We start from the raw sequence: 20391 nt of genomic DNA on the forward strand, positions 1-20391 counted from the left end.
AAATCACTTTTGTTAATATGAAAATGCCAGAGGCCCATAACCACTTAATAATTGTATGACCATTCATATAAAACATAAAAGCACAAGTAGCTCACACTCTCATTATCTCGCTGAGTTTTCTCAATCAAATTTTCATCATCATCATCTTCTTCTTCTTCTACATTAAGCTCCATGGAAATCAAACAAGTAGCTCAAACTCTCATTGTCTCGCACGTGTTACGCTTCATTCGTGCGTTATCCAATGCCAAATCCAAAGCTACGTCCCATCTTATTCAGCTTCTCAAAGAAAAAAAACCCATGCAATGGCTTTATATCACCACTAGAAAAAACACGAGCAAGATCAAGAAGATGATCAACAAGGAGGCCAAGATATTCTTTGACTCGTTCAGGCTGCACTATGACTGGTGTTCTTCCACTCATGTCTTGCCTGTGCCGGCTCTGGTTGAAGATTGTCCCGAGTCTCAGCTTTCTGGGTATCTGGAATGGCTTGAAAAGAATGACGTTCATGATAAGACCACGTCTATGGCTGACCAATCGGAGGCCGACGTAGATAACAATGATATCGACCGGCAAGCCGACTTGTTTATTGCGAGATGCCATGAGAAGTTTAGGTCGGAAATGGAAGAGTCTTACAGGAGATACCAAGAAACGCTGGCTAGAAGCATGTGATATTTGGACTAGACTAGCGAGCTATCTAGTTATTTGCATGTGGTGTTCGGATATGGTTTATTTTGTTAAAATTCTACTTTCCCAATATTCTCTTTTCTTCTGTGTAAAAATAAAAAGAAAAAATCATGGGCGTGGGAGTGCGGAAAGTGTAGCAATTGGATTGGATTGAGAGGTTAATTAATTAATTTCCCTTTTTTTTTTTTTTCTTTTGAGTTTTTGTATTTAGATGGCTTTTTTTTTTCTTTTTTTTTTTTTTTTTTTTTGGGGGGTCTTTTGGAAATGTGGGGTTATTTTGGGAGAGAATTGTAGATGACCATAATTATCAGGGTATGGGTTTTTTCGTAATTCTTCTCCTATGATCATGTTGATGGAGATTTGAGGGTACATGACACACACACACACATATTTAAGAGAAAACCTTAATCATGTTAGCTCGACATTTAGAAGATTAATCAGGTTTAATTGTTTAAACGTGCTACGAATTAATTTGTGTGAGTGAATATTTTTAAAATTAATTGAAACGTCACATGCAAATTCATTTTATTATGCTGGCAATTTTTATTTATATTTATATATTTTTTAATCTCTGCTTGTTTGGATTGTTAGGGAAAATTGGGGTGTTCCCAATTCTTCAAGATCTTGGGACTAATTGCAAAGAAAAATCAATGACATAATATATCAAAGCACACACACAATAATAACAGAAAAATAAAAGAAAAGATAAGAAATTTTTAACGTGGTTTGGCGATGATTGTGATCCCTATGTCCACAAAGTGCACTCGCTCAAAATCCTCATCAAACTTGGAGGATTTATAAAGATGGTGAAGAACACTCTCTTGTTCTATTTTGTCATCTCTCTCTTTCTCTTTTAAGTCTCACAAAATAAATATATCACATGATGAAGTTAGGACTCAATATAACCCATTTAGACAACAGAAAAAAAAAAGGCACCAAGACTCATAAAAACATTGCATAGCACTGTGGCGGTCTCGAGGCTTTTTCTACATTGCCTCAGCATTCCTTGGCTGGTTCTGCGACTCTAAGTCTTGGGTTTAGGAGCTCTTTGTGTAACACCTCGACCCGAAGTACACCAGAAATTTTTCAAATTTGACCAAGGTACCGTTAAAAAATACACGTTTTCACGAGTTCATAGACTAGTAGCACGTTGAAAACGGAGCTATGGTTTGAAAGCTATGGGCAAAACAAGTTGAGGTCCAAACTGTCCAATGGATTCCGGAGTTGACTTTTTTGTTCATGCAAAGTTGAGCTTTGACTCATGTATGGTTGTGAAGTACTCGTCAATATGAGTTCATAGACTAGCGGCATGCTTAAATTGGACATCTGGTTAAAAAGTTATGGACCTACAAATTTTTTCAAATACAGTATTATTTTAATATTATTTTCAAATTAGTGAACAGTATGCCACGTATGACTTATTAAAGGGTGCCATGTGTCACAATGGTGAAATGCCACATGTCAACCATGATTAAATACCATATTATTTTATTATTATTCTATACAATAATATTATTTTAATATTATTTTATGTAATTGTTTATTTATTTTCTTTTATTTCTTTTTCTTTTTCTTTTTCTTTTCTTCTCCCCACGAGGGAAAAAAAAGGGGGGGGGGGGGGGGGCATGGACTTTCTTCTCCTTCTTTTTCTTCTTCTTCCTTTTCCCCCCCGACGGGTCCACCTTCCTCCTCCCTCATCTCCGGCCAATTGACCACTGTGCGGACTGCAGCAGGCCACACGCACTGGACAGACCGGCGACCCACAATGGCATGACCTCAGTCACTCAATCTCCGATCGGTGGAGTGGCTAACGCACCAGGATCGGCGCATAACACAGGCAGTCGGCTTCCTCCCCATTGGCTGGTTTTTCGGCGGCTATCAGCCGTGCAACCAGTCCCTTCCCACCAATTGAAAACCCTTAAGTCCGTTTCCAAGCTCAAATTGGCTCAAACCTCGCTCGTTTGTGGGATATTGTGGAGTTCAAAATCGGCCGTGACTCCCTGATGGGATTCTGGCCATCTCCGGTGGCGGTGGGGCAAATTGAAGGTATATTCTTGATGTCCTCGTTATAAGCTTCGATTTGGTATCTTATTTGTGAATTGTGATTGAGTATTTTGAAAGATGCCATTTTTTGATAAAATAATATTATTTTAATGTGGTAATCTGAAAAATGTATGTGTGATGTTTAAATAATTGTTATTTATATTGATGATGTCCAATTGTGTTGAATTGCATAAATATGGGTTGAATTAATGTTTCTTAAATTTGGAAAGCTGTAGATTTTAAACTGCTGTTAAATTATGGTTAACTTTACTGGGAGGTTACTGTGAAGTTATGACAGCTAATAAAATGTATCTTTATATGCTTAATTATTTGTGGAATTGTATGTGGTTCTATTGACATTTAGTATGAATTAATTTGAAAGTTTGCGGAATTGATTATATTGAATTATTGTGGAAGAGACTAATTTTATGAAATTATGATTTAAATTTTATTATATTTATTGATGCTAAATGGAAATTTGGTTTATTAAGGAATTCTTGATTTTTATTATTGTGATTTAATTGTATTCATTACGTATGAGCAAGGTGTTTTCATTTAATTAAGTGTATTTGGATTTTAATATTATTTTTGGGCATGATTGGTTTTAAATATTTCGAGGAAAATATTGGTTTAAGTTTGGTGGTTTCAAAATTATATAATTATGCCCTTGGAATATTATTTGATTGATTTTATGATTTGGGGAAAATTTATTTGTATACTATTATCGGTGGATTTATGTTAGTGTTATTAAAGAAAAATGTGGGATGGTGAATTTGAAAAATGGTATAATTCCCACAGTGAATTTTGGAAAAATTGTGTATTTTAATAATAAATATGGTTATTTATTTTTGATGCACCCATATACGTATTGGTGCTCTGTACTGTATATGTGATTATAATAAGCGCGCAAGTTGTAATGTCTCCCGTGAGTTGCCATCGGATCGAGGGCAGGCAAGTTTGATATTGGCCATAAGCCGCCCCCCTCTATGGCCGGGATGACGGTTTAAGCAGCGGCGCTGTCGGGACGTCGAAGCGATCGTATGCAAGTTTCTCTCTTTAACCTCCTGTCAGTCGGTGCTCGGAACGTTGGGTACTTTCGGGCACTATTGGTATATAGTATGGTGCATCAAGTAATTTTTATATGTTCGTACATACATTTGTATGTTATATTATTGATATTATACTGTATATACCGCACCATACAGAGGCAGCGAACCAATGTGGTCCATGTAGAGCTAGCCTCATAACCATGTTGCCTATGAGTCCAGGGGATCGGACGGCCAATATAGGCAACCATCCTGGTTTGTATTGGTAGCAAAGTGCCAGCGACAGCTGGAATCATGGATCACGTAGCATGTCAGAAGGTATCGTACGTATCTCCATTACGAGCGGGCATATTTCATTTTATGCTATGGATTTTAAGATATGATTTTATGTATTTATGTTATGTTATCTAATTGTGATTAATTTCTTACCAATATTCTTAATCGATGTTATTATATTCTTATTACTATTAATTGTATTTGACTATTAATTTAATCATTATTGTCACTGTTATCGGGGTTGTTATTAATATTTATAATGATTATTTTATTGTAACTCAAATTCCTATTATCATCATTATTATAATTATAGTTGTTATTATTGATTATTATTTTTATTTTATTTTTATTTTTATTTTTATTAACAATATTATGAGATCTTTAATTTTAATTTTGTTATTATTTTTATTATTATTACTACCATATGATACCTTCGGATAAGTATCACAGTCTACAGGCAAGAAAGATAGCCACCGGGCAAGTATAATAGTCCTCGGACAAGTGGTAGCCTTTGGGTAGGTGAGATAGCCTTCAGGCAAATTACATTAATTGCATGTATGGGAATATAATAGCCCTCAGGCAAGTTGCATTAATTGCATGTATGGGAATATAATAGCCCTCAGGCAAGTTACATCAATATCATCATCATTAAAACGTTTGTTATAGTTTTTGATTGTTAATGTGATGTTGTTTTACCTTTCTTTCTATGCTACGCATTGGCATATTTGTAAAACGATATTAAAGTGTATTTGACTTGTGTAGCACTAAGTGGGTGGTGTGGGCGGACGAGAATCTATGATGGTATATCTTAATTGGTTATTTACTAAATTAATTCCATTACATGCCTTTTATATAATTTGTTATTGAAGTGCTGCCAGTTGGGGAACTTAAATTGTACTAATGTGGGAGGAATAAGGTGGTGTATATGGAAGTGTATTTTCAGTGCAGGAAAATTGTGGTAAGTCCAACCCTTAGGGGAGGTTCTGCCGGATTTTCCATGGGAGGATCCGGTAGGGTTTTCTTGGGATCAGGGCTTGTCTAGGGTTCCGGTGAGGAATTTTGGATGGGTTCTGACAGTTGGTATTAGAGTCTGGTTTCGATCTTGGGACCTGTGGGTTATGGGCCCACCACGCTTTGCATGAACAAAAAAGTCAACTCTGGCATCCCTTGGACAGTTTGGACCTCAATTTGTTTTGCCCATAACTTTCAAATCGTAGTTCCGTTTTCAACGTGCTACTAGTCTATGAACTCGTGACAACGTGTATTTTTTAACGGTACCTTGGTCAAATTTGAAAATTTTTCGGTGTACTTCGGGACGGGGTGTTACACTTTGTGCTTTTTTTGGGTTGTAGCACCATCTGTACAATGTTCCAGCATTGCATGGCCACGGCCCTAGCCCCAAAGCCATGGCTCCATGCTGCTATCCAGCAGCTTTATTTCTCTTTGGCTACTTTTTCTTGTTCCAACATTTCCAGTCTACACATCTTCAACAACCTCCACTTGAAGATTGGAAAACCAACCTCCCACCTTAATGATTAATGAATGCTGTGCACTTATTTATGGTCCTCAACCTTGAAGAACAACTGAAGTTGAGCATAGCTCCAGTTCTTTGTTATCAGTGTCTTGGTCAACATATTTAAGGGATTCGTGCTTCCTTGTATCTTTCTAAGTACTAAAACCTTATCCTTAAGTAGATCTATGATGAAGTGGTAATGAACATCAATACGCTTAGTTCGTGCATGTATGCTAAGTTTTTAGCCAAGTGTATTGCACTTTGATCATCACTATACAAGGCATACTTCTCCTCATAAAATCCCAACTTTGACAACATGCCTTGCAACCATATCATCTCCTTGATGGCCTCAGTCACTATCACATATTTTGCTTCAGTTGTAGACAAATTTACAATCCTTTGCAACTAAGATACTTAACTAATGGTAGTCCCACCTAAAGAAATACCTTGTAATGCTCCTCCTGTTATCTATATTACCAGCATAATCCGCATCTACACAACTGTGTAGTTTCAACTAGCACTTTTAAATCATAGAAATTTCTTCATAGTATCCCACAAGCATCTAAATATCCATCGCAAGCCTTTCAATGCTGTTTACCTGGATTAGGCATGTATCTACTGATAGCTCCCAATACATGAGCTATATTTGGTCTTGTGCCAACCATGGTATACATTAGACTTCTAATGGATGAAGCATAAGGAATCTTAACATGAGCCTTATTCCTTAGTTGTCTTTGGACTCTATTCTTTGGATAAGCTGAAATGATTAGCTAAAGACACTTTGACAAGTTAGGCATCACTTATTGCAAACATTTATTATAACTTCTTAATGTACCCTTCCTGGGAAAGCTTCAGAATGCCATTCTTCATATTGCTGCTAATCCCCATGCCAAGTATCTTCTTAACCTCTCCCAAGTTCTTTGTCTCAAATCTGCTTGACAATTGTTTTCTTCAACTTATTAATTTTACCAAGATCTAAATCGTCAACCAACATGTCATCAACATAGAGTAATAAAACAATAAAACTCTCACCAGTTCTCCTAAAGCAGCTACAATGATCTATATTGCACTTGCGATACCCATTCTTTTTCATGAAGTCATCAAACTTCTTGTACCACTGTTTAGGGGCCTGCTGCAAGCCATATGGGCTTTTCTTCAACCTGCATCTAGATCTTCGTTGCCTGCAAATCCATCTTGCTAATAAATGTATAGCTCCTGCTCCAAGTCACCATGGACGAATGTTGTCTTCACATCTAACTGCTCTAGATCAAGATCCTTAGTTGCAACAATGCTCAAAACTGTTCTAATGGTAGTTATTTTCACCATTGGAGAGAATATATCAGTGTAGTCTATCCCCTACTTTTGTTAAAAGCCTTAGACCACCAATCTGGCCTTTTATCTTTTGGAACCATCATATTCCTCTTTTAAGCAATACACCCACTTGTTTTGCAAGGTGTTCTTTCCCTTTGGAAGCTTGGAAAAATCCCATATTTGGTTATGCATAAAAGATTTTATATCCTCATTCATTACAAGCTCCTACTTGCTTGTATCACTCTCTTGACGTGCCTCATCATAGTACTTGGGCTCACCATCATCTGTCAGTAGCAAATAGTTCATGTACTTCCCATTTGGCTTTTGAGGTTGATTGGATCTTTTAAGTGGAACTGGTTCCTATGGCTATTCCATCTCCTATGCAGTGGTATCATCAGCTTGTGCATTTGTTACCTCAACTTGTACATCTGCTTTCTCATCCTAAGGAACTTATCTTAACTGCCCTACTATGTCTTCCAAGAATCATCATCATCAATCTCAAAATAAGTAGGTTCAGAATGTACTAACCTTGTGGATTGGAAGCATCTATATCTTTGTACATAATTTTTTCATTGAAGACTACATCTTAGTCCAGTATTTACTAGGTGTTTATCCTTAACAAACTGAGCCCTATTACTAACAGAGACATATAGATTAAGAATGTTCTGTTCGATGATAAATGTGAGCAGCTCACATTTTTTACTTTGAATCTGCTACAACTTTTGACCCAGACTCATAAAATTGGACACCATTTGGATGAACTTTTGGCTACTTAGCCACAGATAAGTGTTCTCTCAAAGTGACTCCTCTATTAACAATCAAGAATGCATCTTTTGGTTCTTCTAAGTAACAATGAAAGCCCACGTTCAGTTTATTTCACCAGAAACGAAAATGAAAATTATTTGAACAATAGAACTAGGATTTTCATTTTAAAAAACAAGCACTGAGAAGTTCCTAGCAAAACCTTAAGAGATTTATCTAGAAAAACAACTAAAACCCAAATGACATTAATTGCTGTTTTTACCTTCTTTTTAATTTTCTAATTATGTGTATATATATGTATATATATATATATATATTTGAAATAGCTTCAGAGACCCTTTTTATTTTTATTTTTTATTATTATTTTTTTTAATCTGAGATAAGAACCAAGTACTTTATACATATCATTAGACATAGATATCCTTCAATTTGAGTTAAGGGAGATTAACTTGAATTTTTGACTATCTCTGTAGATGCAAAACTACAGATGACTTATTGGCAATTGGCATACACAAAGTATCTCATTGTCATAAAATATTAACTCAATATTTCTTTGAAGAACTTGTTTATACAATGGAAGTAAATGAGGAAATTGACGTGTATAGCTTTGGAGTTATAACATTAGAAGTGATCATGGGAAAGCATCAAGGAGATCTGATATCATGTTTGTTACCATCACCATTACAAGCTGTTGATGTTCTGCTTAATGATGTACTAGATCAATGTCTTTCACCTCCAAGGAGGGGAATAGCAGACCAGGTGATTTCCTTTGCAGAGATAGCATTTGTGTGCCTGCAACCAATCCACAGCCTCGGCCAACTATGAAGCAAATATCTCAAAAGCTGTCAACTCCATTTCCTTCATTACCAGAGCCTTTTCACGTGATTACAATAAAGCAGCTGTTTTATTCCCGACCATGGACATCCTGAACTGCTGCATTTTCTCCCTCTTTTTTTTTTTTTTTTTTTAAATTTTTAATGTTGTGTGTGTGTGTGTTTGCATTTTCTTTCGCTCTGTCATTCTTCATTAGTCTCTTGTTTTTTTATTTTTATTTCTTTTTTTGTTTTTCTTGTGTAATAAGATAACCCGAGCTTGAATATATACTAGGACTTGGTTACGACATGTACTTAATGAGTAAACTGATGTTGTTTCTGGCTTTTAATGGAGAAAAACATGATCTGGTATTTCTCCATGGGTTTTTTTTTTTTTTTTTTTTTTTTTTTTTTTTTTTTTCTGAACAAAATAATTTCATGACGCTCTTTAATTTACTAATAGATAAAACCGAAGCAAAATTTTTGCAGTCATATGACCATGATCTAGCATAAGACACATACGCTTATCCTGATGCAGCAGCAATTATATTCACAAACCCTACAAAAACAGATCGAAATTCACCTGGCATTGCATTTGTATATAATCCCAAAAGAATCAAATGCAATGCAGCCAAATTACCATCTCCAAATAAGTATGGACAAAAATATGGTCTAAACTCAAATCCTAAAATGCAAAAGTTTGCATTCATGGTTTAGGTTGTCAAGGTTTTGCTGAGAACAAAGGTCTTTTCACTAAGAGCTTAAGACCATAAAAAGATGTTAAATATCTTTCTCAAATAAAATTTTGAATTAAAATACAAAATGGACCAAACTATTTGACTATTATAACAAGAAATTCACAAATTAATGACTCTTCAGAAATTAATATATCACCTGAATGTTGAAGTTGAATAATATAACAGCACAGTGACAAGAATACAGATAAGCCAACACCAGATAAGAAGCTGTCATATACACAGCTTACACCAAACAAGCTGACAATCCCGCCATCAATGACAAATCTGCCACCAGGGAAGGAAAGAAGTGTACAAGCACTCCAATCATCAGATAAGGAAAGAAGTAATATTGCAGAAATACAACAAGGAAGTTTTACATGAAAAGAAACATCCTCCAAGGATCTGCTGGTTGACTTGCTGTGCAAGGAAATTTACACCCGTTAGCATTGTTTGACTTCTACACAAAGGTTTATTTGGCTTATTTTTGATTTTTTTTGCACATAGGAACTTCTTAAAGACACTACTTAAAGGCCCTTTATAACTTGCCTTGTTGAGTGGTCTACCTCTTCTGTACAAATATCACAGTACTCTTCCACGGAAATATAGAACAGAATTACAAATTTATCAAAATTATTCTTTTATTTCTTCACACAGAGCTACCAATTACATAGCACACAAACAAAAACACCTTTTGTTACTTGAATTCATATAAAATATGAAATGGAAATACCACGATTTGTTTATGCCGTCCTTTTCTGTTTGCATTTTCTTCCTCTTTATCATTGTGTTGCCTTTATTATTGTCTCAGGTTTCATTAGTCATAGTTGGTTATAAATTTATTTATTTATTCATTAGTCACAAAGAATTTAATGGAAAATAGCTTGAGTACTGAACCAATAGTGCGTTTAATTTTGGTGGAAGAATTCTGGCATGACATGAATTCTGCAATTTTGATCGAGTCAAATAGTGTGTCTAATGGTGCAAACACACATATCTGTCACTGTGTGTGGTCACTCAAATATCATTAAACCATCTAAGTGCTAAACATTAAGATTTCTTACCAAAATTTTCAACAATTACTTACTGATAGGACAAAATATGCACAAACACAAACCAAATAAATAGCAATGAGCCAAATATTGCGTATATTGGCATGGGGCCCACTGCAGTGGACGCTAGAAAAACAAGGAATTTCGTGGCAAAGCAAAGTGGACTAGTGGAAGACCACTATCACTTAGGAAAAACTGCCATGCGTGAAGAAAGGGGAATAAAAACATGCTTAATTATACTCTCCACTCAGCAATGAATGAAATATTGACAATCAACCTTATTGTTCATTGTCAATACTTAACATATCAATCTCTTATCGTAACAATTTTTTAATGTTATAATGAAAAAAAAAAAAAAGGAAAAAAAAGAAAAAAAAAGGGAGACTTTTTCTTTTGTCAAAACAGACCAAAACAGAGCATTTACCTTGAATAGCAAATCTAATCTAACAGGGACGATTTAACTAGATAAGCATAAGATACTTCTCTACTAGTTCTAAGATTTGACAATTATGGAAATGAGCTATAGAAAGTACTTTATTTAATTCTATAGACAAACATTCTTTTAGTGTATTGCAAACTCTAATCTGTAATAGACCAACTTGATATAGAGAAGAGCTTGAGCAAATTAAGTTAGAGGTACTTAAAGAAACAGGAAAGCCATTCAGAAAAGAATATGCAACGAAACAGAGAAATTTATTAATTTTGACAGATATGTCAAATTTGTGTCTATTATTATCCTTAAACAAAAAATAAAAGGAGGAAAAGAAAAGTAAATCAAGGCCTTGGTCGGAAAGCAGATCATATTTAGATTGGTTCGCATAGAACACTTGATATAGGACGGGAAAAGCCCAAAAGGTTGGGGTAAAAATAGCTAGAGATCTTTTAGAAGCAGAAAGTCACCCACCAAAAATACGGGAAAAAAAAAAAAAATTCAAAGAAATAAACAGATTCACTTTCATAAAACCGTGTTAAATACATCAACAGAAAATGATCATTGTCTTGGTCGGAAAGTGGTTACTTAGGTGCTGTTTGTTAGATATATCAATTAACTACGAATGTGAATGAATTAAAAAAAAAAAAAAAAACTAACAAACAACAAAATTTTAAGATTACATTATATTATATTATTTATTTATTTTTCTTTTTATGTTTATAGGTCGCATTATTAATTAACATTTCAAAACTATTAAAATAAACAAACTACATGTAATTTAGAAGAAAAATAAAAACTAAATATGTTAATAAAAAGTATCTTAATTAGGCTCTGTTTGGCAAGACTTTTTTTTTTACTTAAAAGTTCTACTGAAAGGTCAAAAACTTTTTTATCAAAAAATAAAAATATCTGGCAAAAGTCAATAAATAATTATTGATCAAGAAATAAATTTTTTTAAGCTGTTTTAGAGGAATTCAAATTTGGAGCTTCTCTAAAAAAATTCTTTTCTTTTACCTTATATAGAAATTTAATAAGCATTTAATAAAGTTTAATGAGCATTTAATGCAGTTTTTTATTTACAACCAAACATTTATTAGCTTTTTAATAAAAGTTCTTTTTCAAAAATATCTATTATACAAATATCTACAGACTAAAGCTTTACTTTCATCAGCTATACTAAACGGATCCTTATTTTAAACCACTTGGTACGTGGAAGACTTAAAAACTTAAGAAAAAAATTGATATATATGCGGAAGATTTAAAGACTTAGGATGTAGGGCATATTCAGGGGCCAATAAGTAGAAGACTTTTCGGACTTGAAACATTGTCCTTGAACTTATTAAATTCTTCACAAAACCATGTCCCCTGATTATGTCCTACCTCTTAAGTAGCAGAGGAGAAAGGTATCCTAGTATAATGACTTAATTATTTTATTATTATTTTTTGATTAATGTTTTTTTTTTTTTTTTTTTTTTTTTTTTTTTTTTTTTTATGGTTGCAAAGCAATTTGTTCATAACGGGTGTTAATAACAGTGTTTATAATCCCAGGATTCAAATTTAGGCTTTCTAATAAATAGTGGATATTTTTCTATTGGATTGTCTGATGGGACATCTTAATCAATATTGATTTTCTCTAAAGACAAAGACATTTATTTTCGTCAACGTGGTCCTTGGCAATAAATTAAAAGACAAAGAAAAAAAAAACAAAAGCAATTATTATGACGACTTTGATATGGGGAAGTACACAAATAGAGATCCATCAGTCAATTATCAAAAGAAAAATCAAACAGAATTGTAAACTCATTTTCATTCATTTTCATAAACAATAAATAGGTGTCTTGGCCATTAGCAAAATAAGAAAACGACACGACTCAGAGACAATAAATTCATACAAGCATATTTGAATTTCTACTTAATTTGATTTTGAGGTATTTTTACTTATTCAAATTAATAGTCTGCTCATAAAACTTAATCTGTATATCTAAAAAATGTAAAATGGGCTTGCAATTCCTTATTACCTAAACTGTAATAAAATGCAATCTAAAAAAATTAAATTGAACAAATAAAAAATTTGAACAAATAAAAATATTTTAAAAAGAAGTTAAATATATAATTAAAAAATTAAAATAACAATAACAGTGTAACAAGGCTAGCATTTGCATGTATAAATCCAAACTCAAAGTCTTTGACCAACTATGAAGCAAGTTTTTGAGAAGCTACCAACTTCATCATCACCATTATCACAGCATCTTCATATGATTACACTAAAGCAGCCTCTTCGTATGTGTTCTTTCCGAATAAACAATTTCACATATAACACTATCTAATTTATTACCAATAGTTGGAACCAAAACAAGAAATTAAGTTCTTGGTCAGAAAGGAGATATTTAGCTTGGTTGGCCAAGAACCACTTGGGAGGTGAATTGGAAGCAGAAAGTCACTCAAAAGGATAGCAATTACTTATATTGGTTTTTTCCAAGACACTTGACACGTAGAAGACTTAGACTTAAGATGTATGGCATATTCAGAGGTCAAGAAGAAGATGAAGGCCACTCAAAATGAAAAAAGTCAAAGAAACTCTTTATCATCATTTTGTGTAGATCGACTTGGCGAATACGAGGGGCAAAAATAGATAGCAGCATCATTTAGACTTCTACATTTATTTTCAACAAACATCAAATACATGTTGATATCTGTTTTATGAGTTATAGTTTCTTAACATTTATGCTTTATAATTGGCTTGCTTCAAATAATAATTAGCCTTCTCTCTATCTTTTTTTTTTTTTTAAATAAAAAAAACTAAATAAAAGAAAAGAAAAGAAAAAAAAAACCACCAAGCGGGTTCCATTTCAGTTTGTTTATAAAATAAAGCTAATTTTCATAGACGTTTTAAATTTTACCCTAAAATAAAATAAAAATAAAAAAACCCACATGATTCATAGACTATAAATTCATACGTATAACAAACCATATTGATTAATTTTAATTTCTACTTTTTTTTAAGGCATTTTTATTACATTCAAAATCTCCTCGTGTAATTTAATATATATACATCTAAACAATATATAAAAAGGGTTAATTGACTCAAGTGGAATATCAATTAGAGCATCACAAGCATTACAGAATAGCTAGCATTATTAAAAACAGAGTACATGTAAAATTAATGTGTCTTCGCAAATGTCCAGTTAAAATAATAAAGTAAATGGAGATAAAAAACCAATAAAAAGCCTAATAGAACCCTCCCAAAAAAAAAAAATTATATATAAAAGGTAAAATGTGAATAAATAAAAAAATTCAAAAAAGAACTTAAATATATAATTAAAAATTAAAATAATAATAACAATAGATTAAAATATTTTACATACAACGTAAAATATAAATATTTTTCTTTAAAAAAAGATACCGAACAAATGCAGCTAACCTTTCGATTAAAAAAAGGAATAGAAACAATTATTTACTTAAAAAGGTGTTTTTGTCTTCTAACCAGACAATTTTGACTTGAATAATCCATTTTGAAGTGAAAAACTTATAAATTGCAATAAAAATGTAACTAGAAGGTAAGTTTCTGAAAAAAAATAAAATAAAATACAATGGCAATCTTGCAAAATTTTTAAACTAGGAGGCATATTATTGTAAATAAAATACTCTCTCCCCATATATATTCGAAAGGAAGCCAAGGCATTTAAGCCTTACATAATTAGAAACCTCGCTCTACGGTCATGGCGTAGAGTTTTTGTTGTTTATCATCATTCTACTATTTCTTCTTTGTTGTTCTAGTACTTGTCTTGCAATAGGTGGAGAAGCAGAGGCCCTTGTGAAATGGAAGGACAGCCTTGATATGAATCCAACTACTCATTTGCTACTCTGCTCTTGGAATTTCAATTGTAACACCCCGTCCTGAAATATATTGAAATTTCTAAAATTTGACCAAGGTTGATTGGATTTGATCGTCGTTGATCGAAAAGAGATCAAATGTTAACTTTTTGCTCCTGATGGAATTTCACATTGACTGAGGTACCATTAAAAAGTACACGTTGTCATGAGTCCATAGACTAATAGTACGTCGAAAACAGAGCTCCAGATTGAAAGTTATGAGCAAAACAAGTTGAGGTCAAAACTGTCCAAGGGATGCCGGAGTTGACTTTTTGTTCATGAAAAGTTGAACTTTGACTCATGCATGATTATGAAGTACTTGTCGATACGAGTTCATATACTAGCGGTACGTCCGATTTGGACATGTGGTTTGAAAGTTATGGACATGCAAAGTTTTCCGAATGTCGTAATATTTTAATATATTTTGACTTGAGTGAACAGTATGTGCCACGTGTCGTATTTTCAGCCAATCCCATGAGTGAACAGTATCACCCACGGGTAGCTTTTATTTTGGCCAAAACATGTGAGCCGGGGGGAAGAGAGAGAAAGAGGGGAGGAGAGAAAGAGAGAGAGAGAGGGGGAGAGAAGCCACCACCACCGGCAACCACCGTTGACCACTGTCCGATCACTTTTAAGCCACACGCACCACCCTAGCTTGAAGCCCACCTGAAAACCGACCGGCCAGCTAAAAATCACGGCTAGATTGCCGATGACGTGCCCGGATTGGGGCATTTTCCGGCGAGTGGTCAATTTTCTTCTCTCGCCGATATCTCCCAAACCAGACCTCCGTTTACCTCACCGTGGGTCCCGTTGAGTTACCCATCACTAGATTTACCACTTCACTAAGTTTCACGGCCAGTGGCCACCGGACGCGCCGCCGGCGGTGGCAGATTCCGGTGACCACGGTGACTCATTGGAAAACCCAATTCCGGTGAGTTTCTGATCACCCCACCCACCATTTCCCACTAATTCCGACCCCTTGAACACAAATCTGGTGTCCACTTTCCTCAATTCTTAACGAATTGTAAGAATTGAGGGTCTAAAATCTGAGAGCTTTCCGGGTAGATTTCGGCCACCTCGGGTCCGATCTCCGGGAAGTAAGACCAAATTCGTAATCCTTGTTTCACAAGCTTCGATTCGGTATATTACTCGTAAATTTTGATTGTCGTTTGTGTTAACCCCCGGGTACCGGGTATTATTTATCCGAATAAAATATTAATTTATTTGACCTTGTGTAATATTATTGTTTTAGGAGCATGTGTGAGCCTTAGAATTGATCCTATGGAGGATCTTGGTTGGATTGCGTGCTCAAGGTGGGTGACCCACCTTCAAAATTATTTTGGGTTGGTAAATTGTATATATTTTATGTTGATTATATATTTGGAAATTTTATTTCATGTGTTAATTGTTTAGTAAATTTCTAATTGAAATTTTATGCCAAAGTTGAAGGAAATTAATTATTTGTGTATTATAAATATTTTGGGTTTTAAGAATTTTCTTGAATTTGAAGTTTAATTTAATAATTATTGGATTTTGTTATTGAAATATTTTATAATTAGATATTTGAAAAATATGTTTTATGTATTTGATATTAAGAGAATTTCCATCTAAATTATATTGCCAATGCCTGTTGTTTTAATATATGTTTAAGCACTAAAAATATATTTGGGAATTAAAAGAAATTGTGATTTCAATTTCCTTTTATTATTGTTATGTTTATCATGTGATTTAATTATATTTTGAAATTTGAGGAATTGAAGGAATATTTATTTTAAATTATAGTTGATTTCATTGATGGATTTGAAATTGATGGAATTTATATCGATGGATTTATGCTGGTGATACTAAAGAAAAAATATGGGATTGTGAGTTTGAAAAATGGTATGATTCCCACAGTGAGTTTTGAAAAAATTGTTATTTTTAAAAAAATAATATGGTTATTTGTTTTAGATGCACTCATACAGTACTGGTGTTCTATATTGTATATGTGGATGAGCGCGCAAGTTATAATGTCTCTCGTGAGTTGCCATTGGACCGAGGGCAGGCAAGTTCTATATGGTGCACATAAGTCGCCCCCCTTCATGGCCGGATTGACGGTTTAAGCAGCAGCACTGTCGGGATGCCGAAGTGACCGTATGCAAGTTTCTCTCTTTAACCTCCTGCCAGATGGTGCTCGGGACGCTGGGTATCATAGGGCATTACTTGTATATAGTGTGGTGCATCAAGTTATTTTCTCGATACGAATTTCAAACCAAGATGCTTTAAAATCGTATTTAAAATTAAACATATTTAAATTTATTTTATTGCTTATTTCAAACTAATATTTTCTAAAATATATTTATTCATGTTTTTATCAATTATTTTAAATTGGTGTTTTAGAATTTTATTTTACCATGTTGATATTATTTATTTAAATTTTGAGATTTTAACATGAATTTTATTGTATTCTTTTATCTATTTTAAATTGAGGTTTAAAATCTATTAAAATGTTTCCTTGATTATTTCATTGATTTAAACAATAAATTTTATAATTTATATACTGAGTTTATTTTTTGTTTTATGCCAAATTTTTTTAATACAAGTTTATTTATGATTTTATTTAGTTTATCTAGTGATGTTTTATTCTAAATTTAATTATTGGATTTTTAAAATGCTTTCACTGTATATATTGAATTCTAAATTAATATTTGTATTTATGTGCATTCGAAATTATTGCATTCCATTTAATTTGATACTTCCTTGATTATTTTTAATGTAAATTTTATTGTGATTTTGCTTATTTTATTTATGACATTTTGTGTACAATTTAATAATTGTTATTAAAATTATTCTTGTTTCTTATTATACATTCTAGATCTTTAATTTAATGTATTTTATTTATAATTTATTTAATTAATTATTCCTGATTTTGGGGTACAATTATTGGGTTTTGTGAAAATGTTTTAAAAAGTAAACTTTTCCAATTGAGTGAACTGTAAGGGTTTTTGAGAGAAAATATTATTTCAACTATTTAGTACAATTATTTATTTAATTGTTTGGTATTGATTAATTAAGTTTCTTTTACTGTTATATTATTAATATTATAATTGTGTAATAGATTGGGTTACTCACTGAGATGATTAGCATCTCATGTTTTTAAATTTCATTCTCCTAGGTCCAGGTTGGGAGATGTTGATCGTCCGGGGTGAGCCCGACGTCTCAGTTCTTTGCCGAAAGTCCAAGAAGCATTTCCTCCCTTTTTCCTCTCTATCTTGTATTGCTTCATTTGTCATTGTATTAATTTCATATTTATTTGTATAATGCTCAGTATACGGATTGGAGAGATATTTGTTTAATTGCTTACTGATTCCCTGTTATTATTTTGGAGTGCTGTAAATTTGTGGAAACAAATTGTAGTAAGGTGGGAGGAATAAAGGGATGCTTCTAGAAGTGTTTTTCGTGCAGGAAAAATTTGTGGTAAGTCCAACCCTTAGGGGAGGTTCTGCCGGATTTTCCATTGGAAGGTCCGGTAGGATTTTCCTGAGATCAAGGCTTGTCTAGGGTTTCGGTGAGGGATCTTGGATAGGTCCTGACACAATGCTACTAATTCAACTTCTCATCATCTCTATAATAATTCCCCCCATACTTGGGTCGGGATCACTTGTAACGACTTTGGAAGTGTCATCAACATTACTCTCGAAAGCAGTAATCTGGAAGGTATGCTTCACAACTTCAACTTCTCCTCCTTTCCCAGCTTACTCACTCTTGACTTTTTTGACAACTCCCTCTATGGAAGTATCCCATCTCACATTGGCAACCTTTCGACACTCACCTACCTTGCCCTTGATTCCAATAATCTCTCCGGAGACATCCCATCCCAGATATGCCTTATAACAAATTTACGTTTCCTCTGGTTGGAAAGTAATTATTTGCATGGCTTTATACCAACTCAAATAGGCATGTTGGTGTCTCTTGAGTTATTTTTTGCCCATATGAACAATCTGTCAGGTACGATTCCTATGTCCATTGGAAACTTGAGCAAGTTAACTGAGTTGGAACTTAGCAAAAACAAAATAGTTGGGTTCATCCCCAATGAGATTGGACAGCTTAAATCACTTACTGTCCTTTATTTGTATGGTAACCAACTCACTGGCTCAATTCCTGTGTCCATTGGAAAATTGGGGAAGTTAACTAATTTGCAACTTGATGGAAACAACATAATTGGGTCCATTCCCAATGAGATCGGGCAGCTTAAATTACTCACTAACCTTTATTTGCATGGTAACCAACTCATTGGCTCAATTCCTGAGTCCATTGGAAACCTAAGCAAGTTAACTAATTTGAAGCTTAGTAGAAACAAAATAGTTGGGTCCATTCCCATTGAGATTGGACAGCTTAAATGAATCGCTACCTTTTATTTGTATGATAGCCAACTCACTGGCTCAATTCCCATGTCCATTGGAAACTTGAGTAGGTTAACTAATTTTGAGCTTGGAGGAAACAAAATAGATGGGTCCATTCCATATAATATTTTCCTTGGTGGGAAGCTTACATGGTTTACAGCAGGTGATAACAACTTTAGAGGTTCCATTCCAAAAAGCATAAGAAACTGCAGTTCATTAGTCCACCTTTCAGTTGGTGGAAATCAATTAATAGGAAATATATCCGAAGAATTCGGAATATACCCAAACCAGGATTATATGGACTTGAGCACCAATAAGTTTTTTGGAGAACTTTCCGAAAACTGGGGACAGTGTCCCAAACTTACGCTGTTGAACATCTCTAACAATATAATTTCCGGTAAGCTACCTTCTAAACTTGGAAAGGCTGCTCAATTGCGAGAACTTAACCTCTCATCCAACCTTCTTGTTGGAAAATTCCCAAGGAATTGGGACAGCTGAAATTGTTGTACATTCTTAAGCTCAACAATAATTCCCTTTCTAGCAATGGTCCTGTAGAAATTAGAATGATATCGGACCTTGAAACACTTGACCTTGCAGCCAACCAATTGAGTGGACCAATTCCCATGCATTTGGAACACTGTTCAAAACTACTCCATTTAAACTTGAGGAATAACAAATTCAGTGGAAATATTCCCTTCCAAATTGGGACTCTTCAGTCCCTCGAAAATCTTGATCTACATAAGAATTTGCTTTCAGGGGAGTTGCCTTTGGAGCTTGGTCATTTGGATAAGCTAGAAACATTTAACCTCTCACATAACAATCTATCAGGCTCAATACCATCCACGTTTAAAGAATTGATAAGCTTGACATCTGTTGATATATCCTACAATCAATTAGAAGGTCCTCTTCCCCACATCAAAGCTTTCATTAAAGCTCCATTTGAAGCCTTGAAAGATAATAAAGGATTGTGTGGCAACAACACTGTGAGAATCAATCCTCAAAACTTTTGTAAAATGTGTTTACTGGTTTGATGTTGTGACAGAATAAAGAAGAGGAGAGAAGCTGTAGTTTTTGGTTGTTGGTTTTTTGATAGAACGACATCGTTTATGAAGCTGAAAATATATCTCTTGTATTGCCATATTAGCAAAGCTATTGGGCTCACTTAAACAATGTTGTGTCATTTTGTTTCTTATGAGTTATATCAGTTTTTGATGCCACATCACACAAAACGAGGTGTTTTAGGAGAGGCAGTTCACAAAGAAATACAGGGGTCTTTTTCAAGCTTAAAAAAAAAAGAAAACAGAGAGAGCAGCTGGTATGTGTCTTCTTCGTGGTTCTAGAGAGAGAAAGTTCCAGATCAGTTTTTAGAGAGAGAAATTCCAAAGTTCTTTGTATGGGTTTTTCTACACCTTGTTTTTCTATGTGAAAGAGAGTGGTTTTTTTGTGAAACATAAGAGTGAGGGTGTAATT

General features: G+C 33.8%; 3 protein-coding genes across 3 annotated transcripts; all 3 read left to right on the top strand.

Annotated features, from left to right (window-relative positions):
- Nucleotides 1-924, top strand: LOC125423140 (uncharacterized). Its single transcript, XM_048476672.2, has one exon. It carries the CDS (start codon nucleotides 172-174, stop codon nucleotides 667-669), a length of 498 nt encoding a protein of 165 aa, XP_048332629.2. The 5' UTR covers nucleotides 1-171; the 3' UTR covers nucleotides 670-924.
- A 7284-nt stretch (nucleotides 925-8208) lies between these two features.
- Nucleotides 8209-18921, top strand: LOC125423215 (probable leucine-rich repeat receptor-like protein kinase At1g35710). The gene is made up of 3 exons (XM_048476863.2): nucleotides 8209-8394; nucleotides 9371-9527; nucleotides 18527-18921. The coding sequence occupies exons 1-3, from the start codon at nucleotides 8209-8211 to the stop codon at nucleotides 18919-18921; spliced, it is 738 nt and encodes a 245-aa protein (XP_048332820.2).
- Nucleotides 18922-19484: 563 nt separating this feature from the next.
- Nucleotides 19485-19952, top strand: LOC132803122 (probable leucine-rich repeat receptor-like protein kinase At1g35710). The gene has a single exon (XM_060815376.1). The coding sequence runs from the start codon at nucleotides 19485-19487 to the stop codon at nucleotides 19950-19952; it is 468 nt and encodes a 155-aa protein (XP_060671359.1).
- Nucleotides 19953-20391: the final 439 nt, after the last annotated feature.

Source organism: Ziziphus jujuba, chromosome 3 (assembly GCF_031755915.1).
Source record: "Ziziphus jujuba cultivar Dongzao chromosome 3, ASM3175591v1".
Classification (NCBI taxonomy): Eukaryota; Viridiplantae; Streptophyta; class Magnoliopsida; order Rosales; family Rhamnaceae; genus Ziziphus; species Ziziphus jujuba.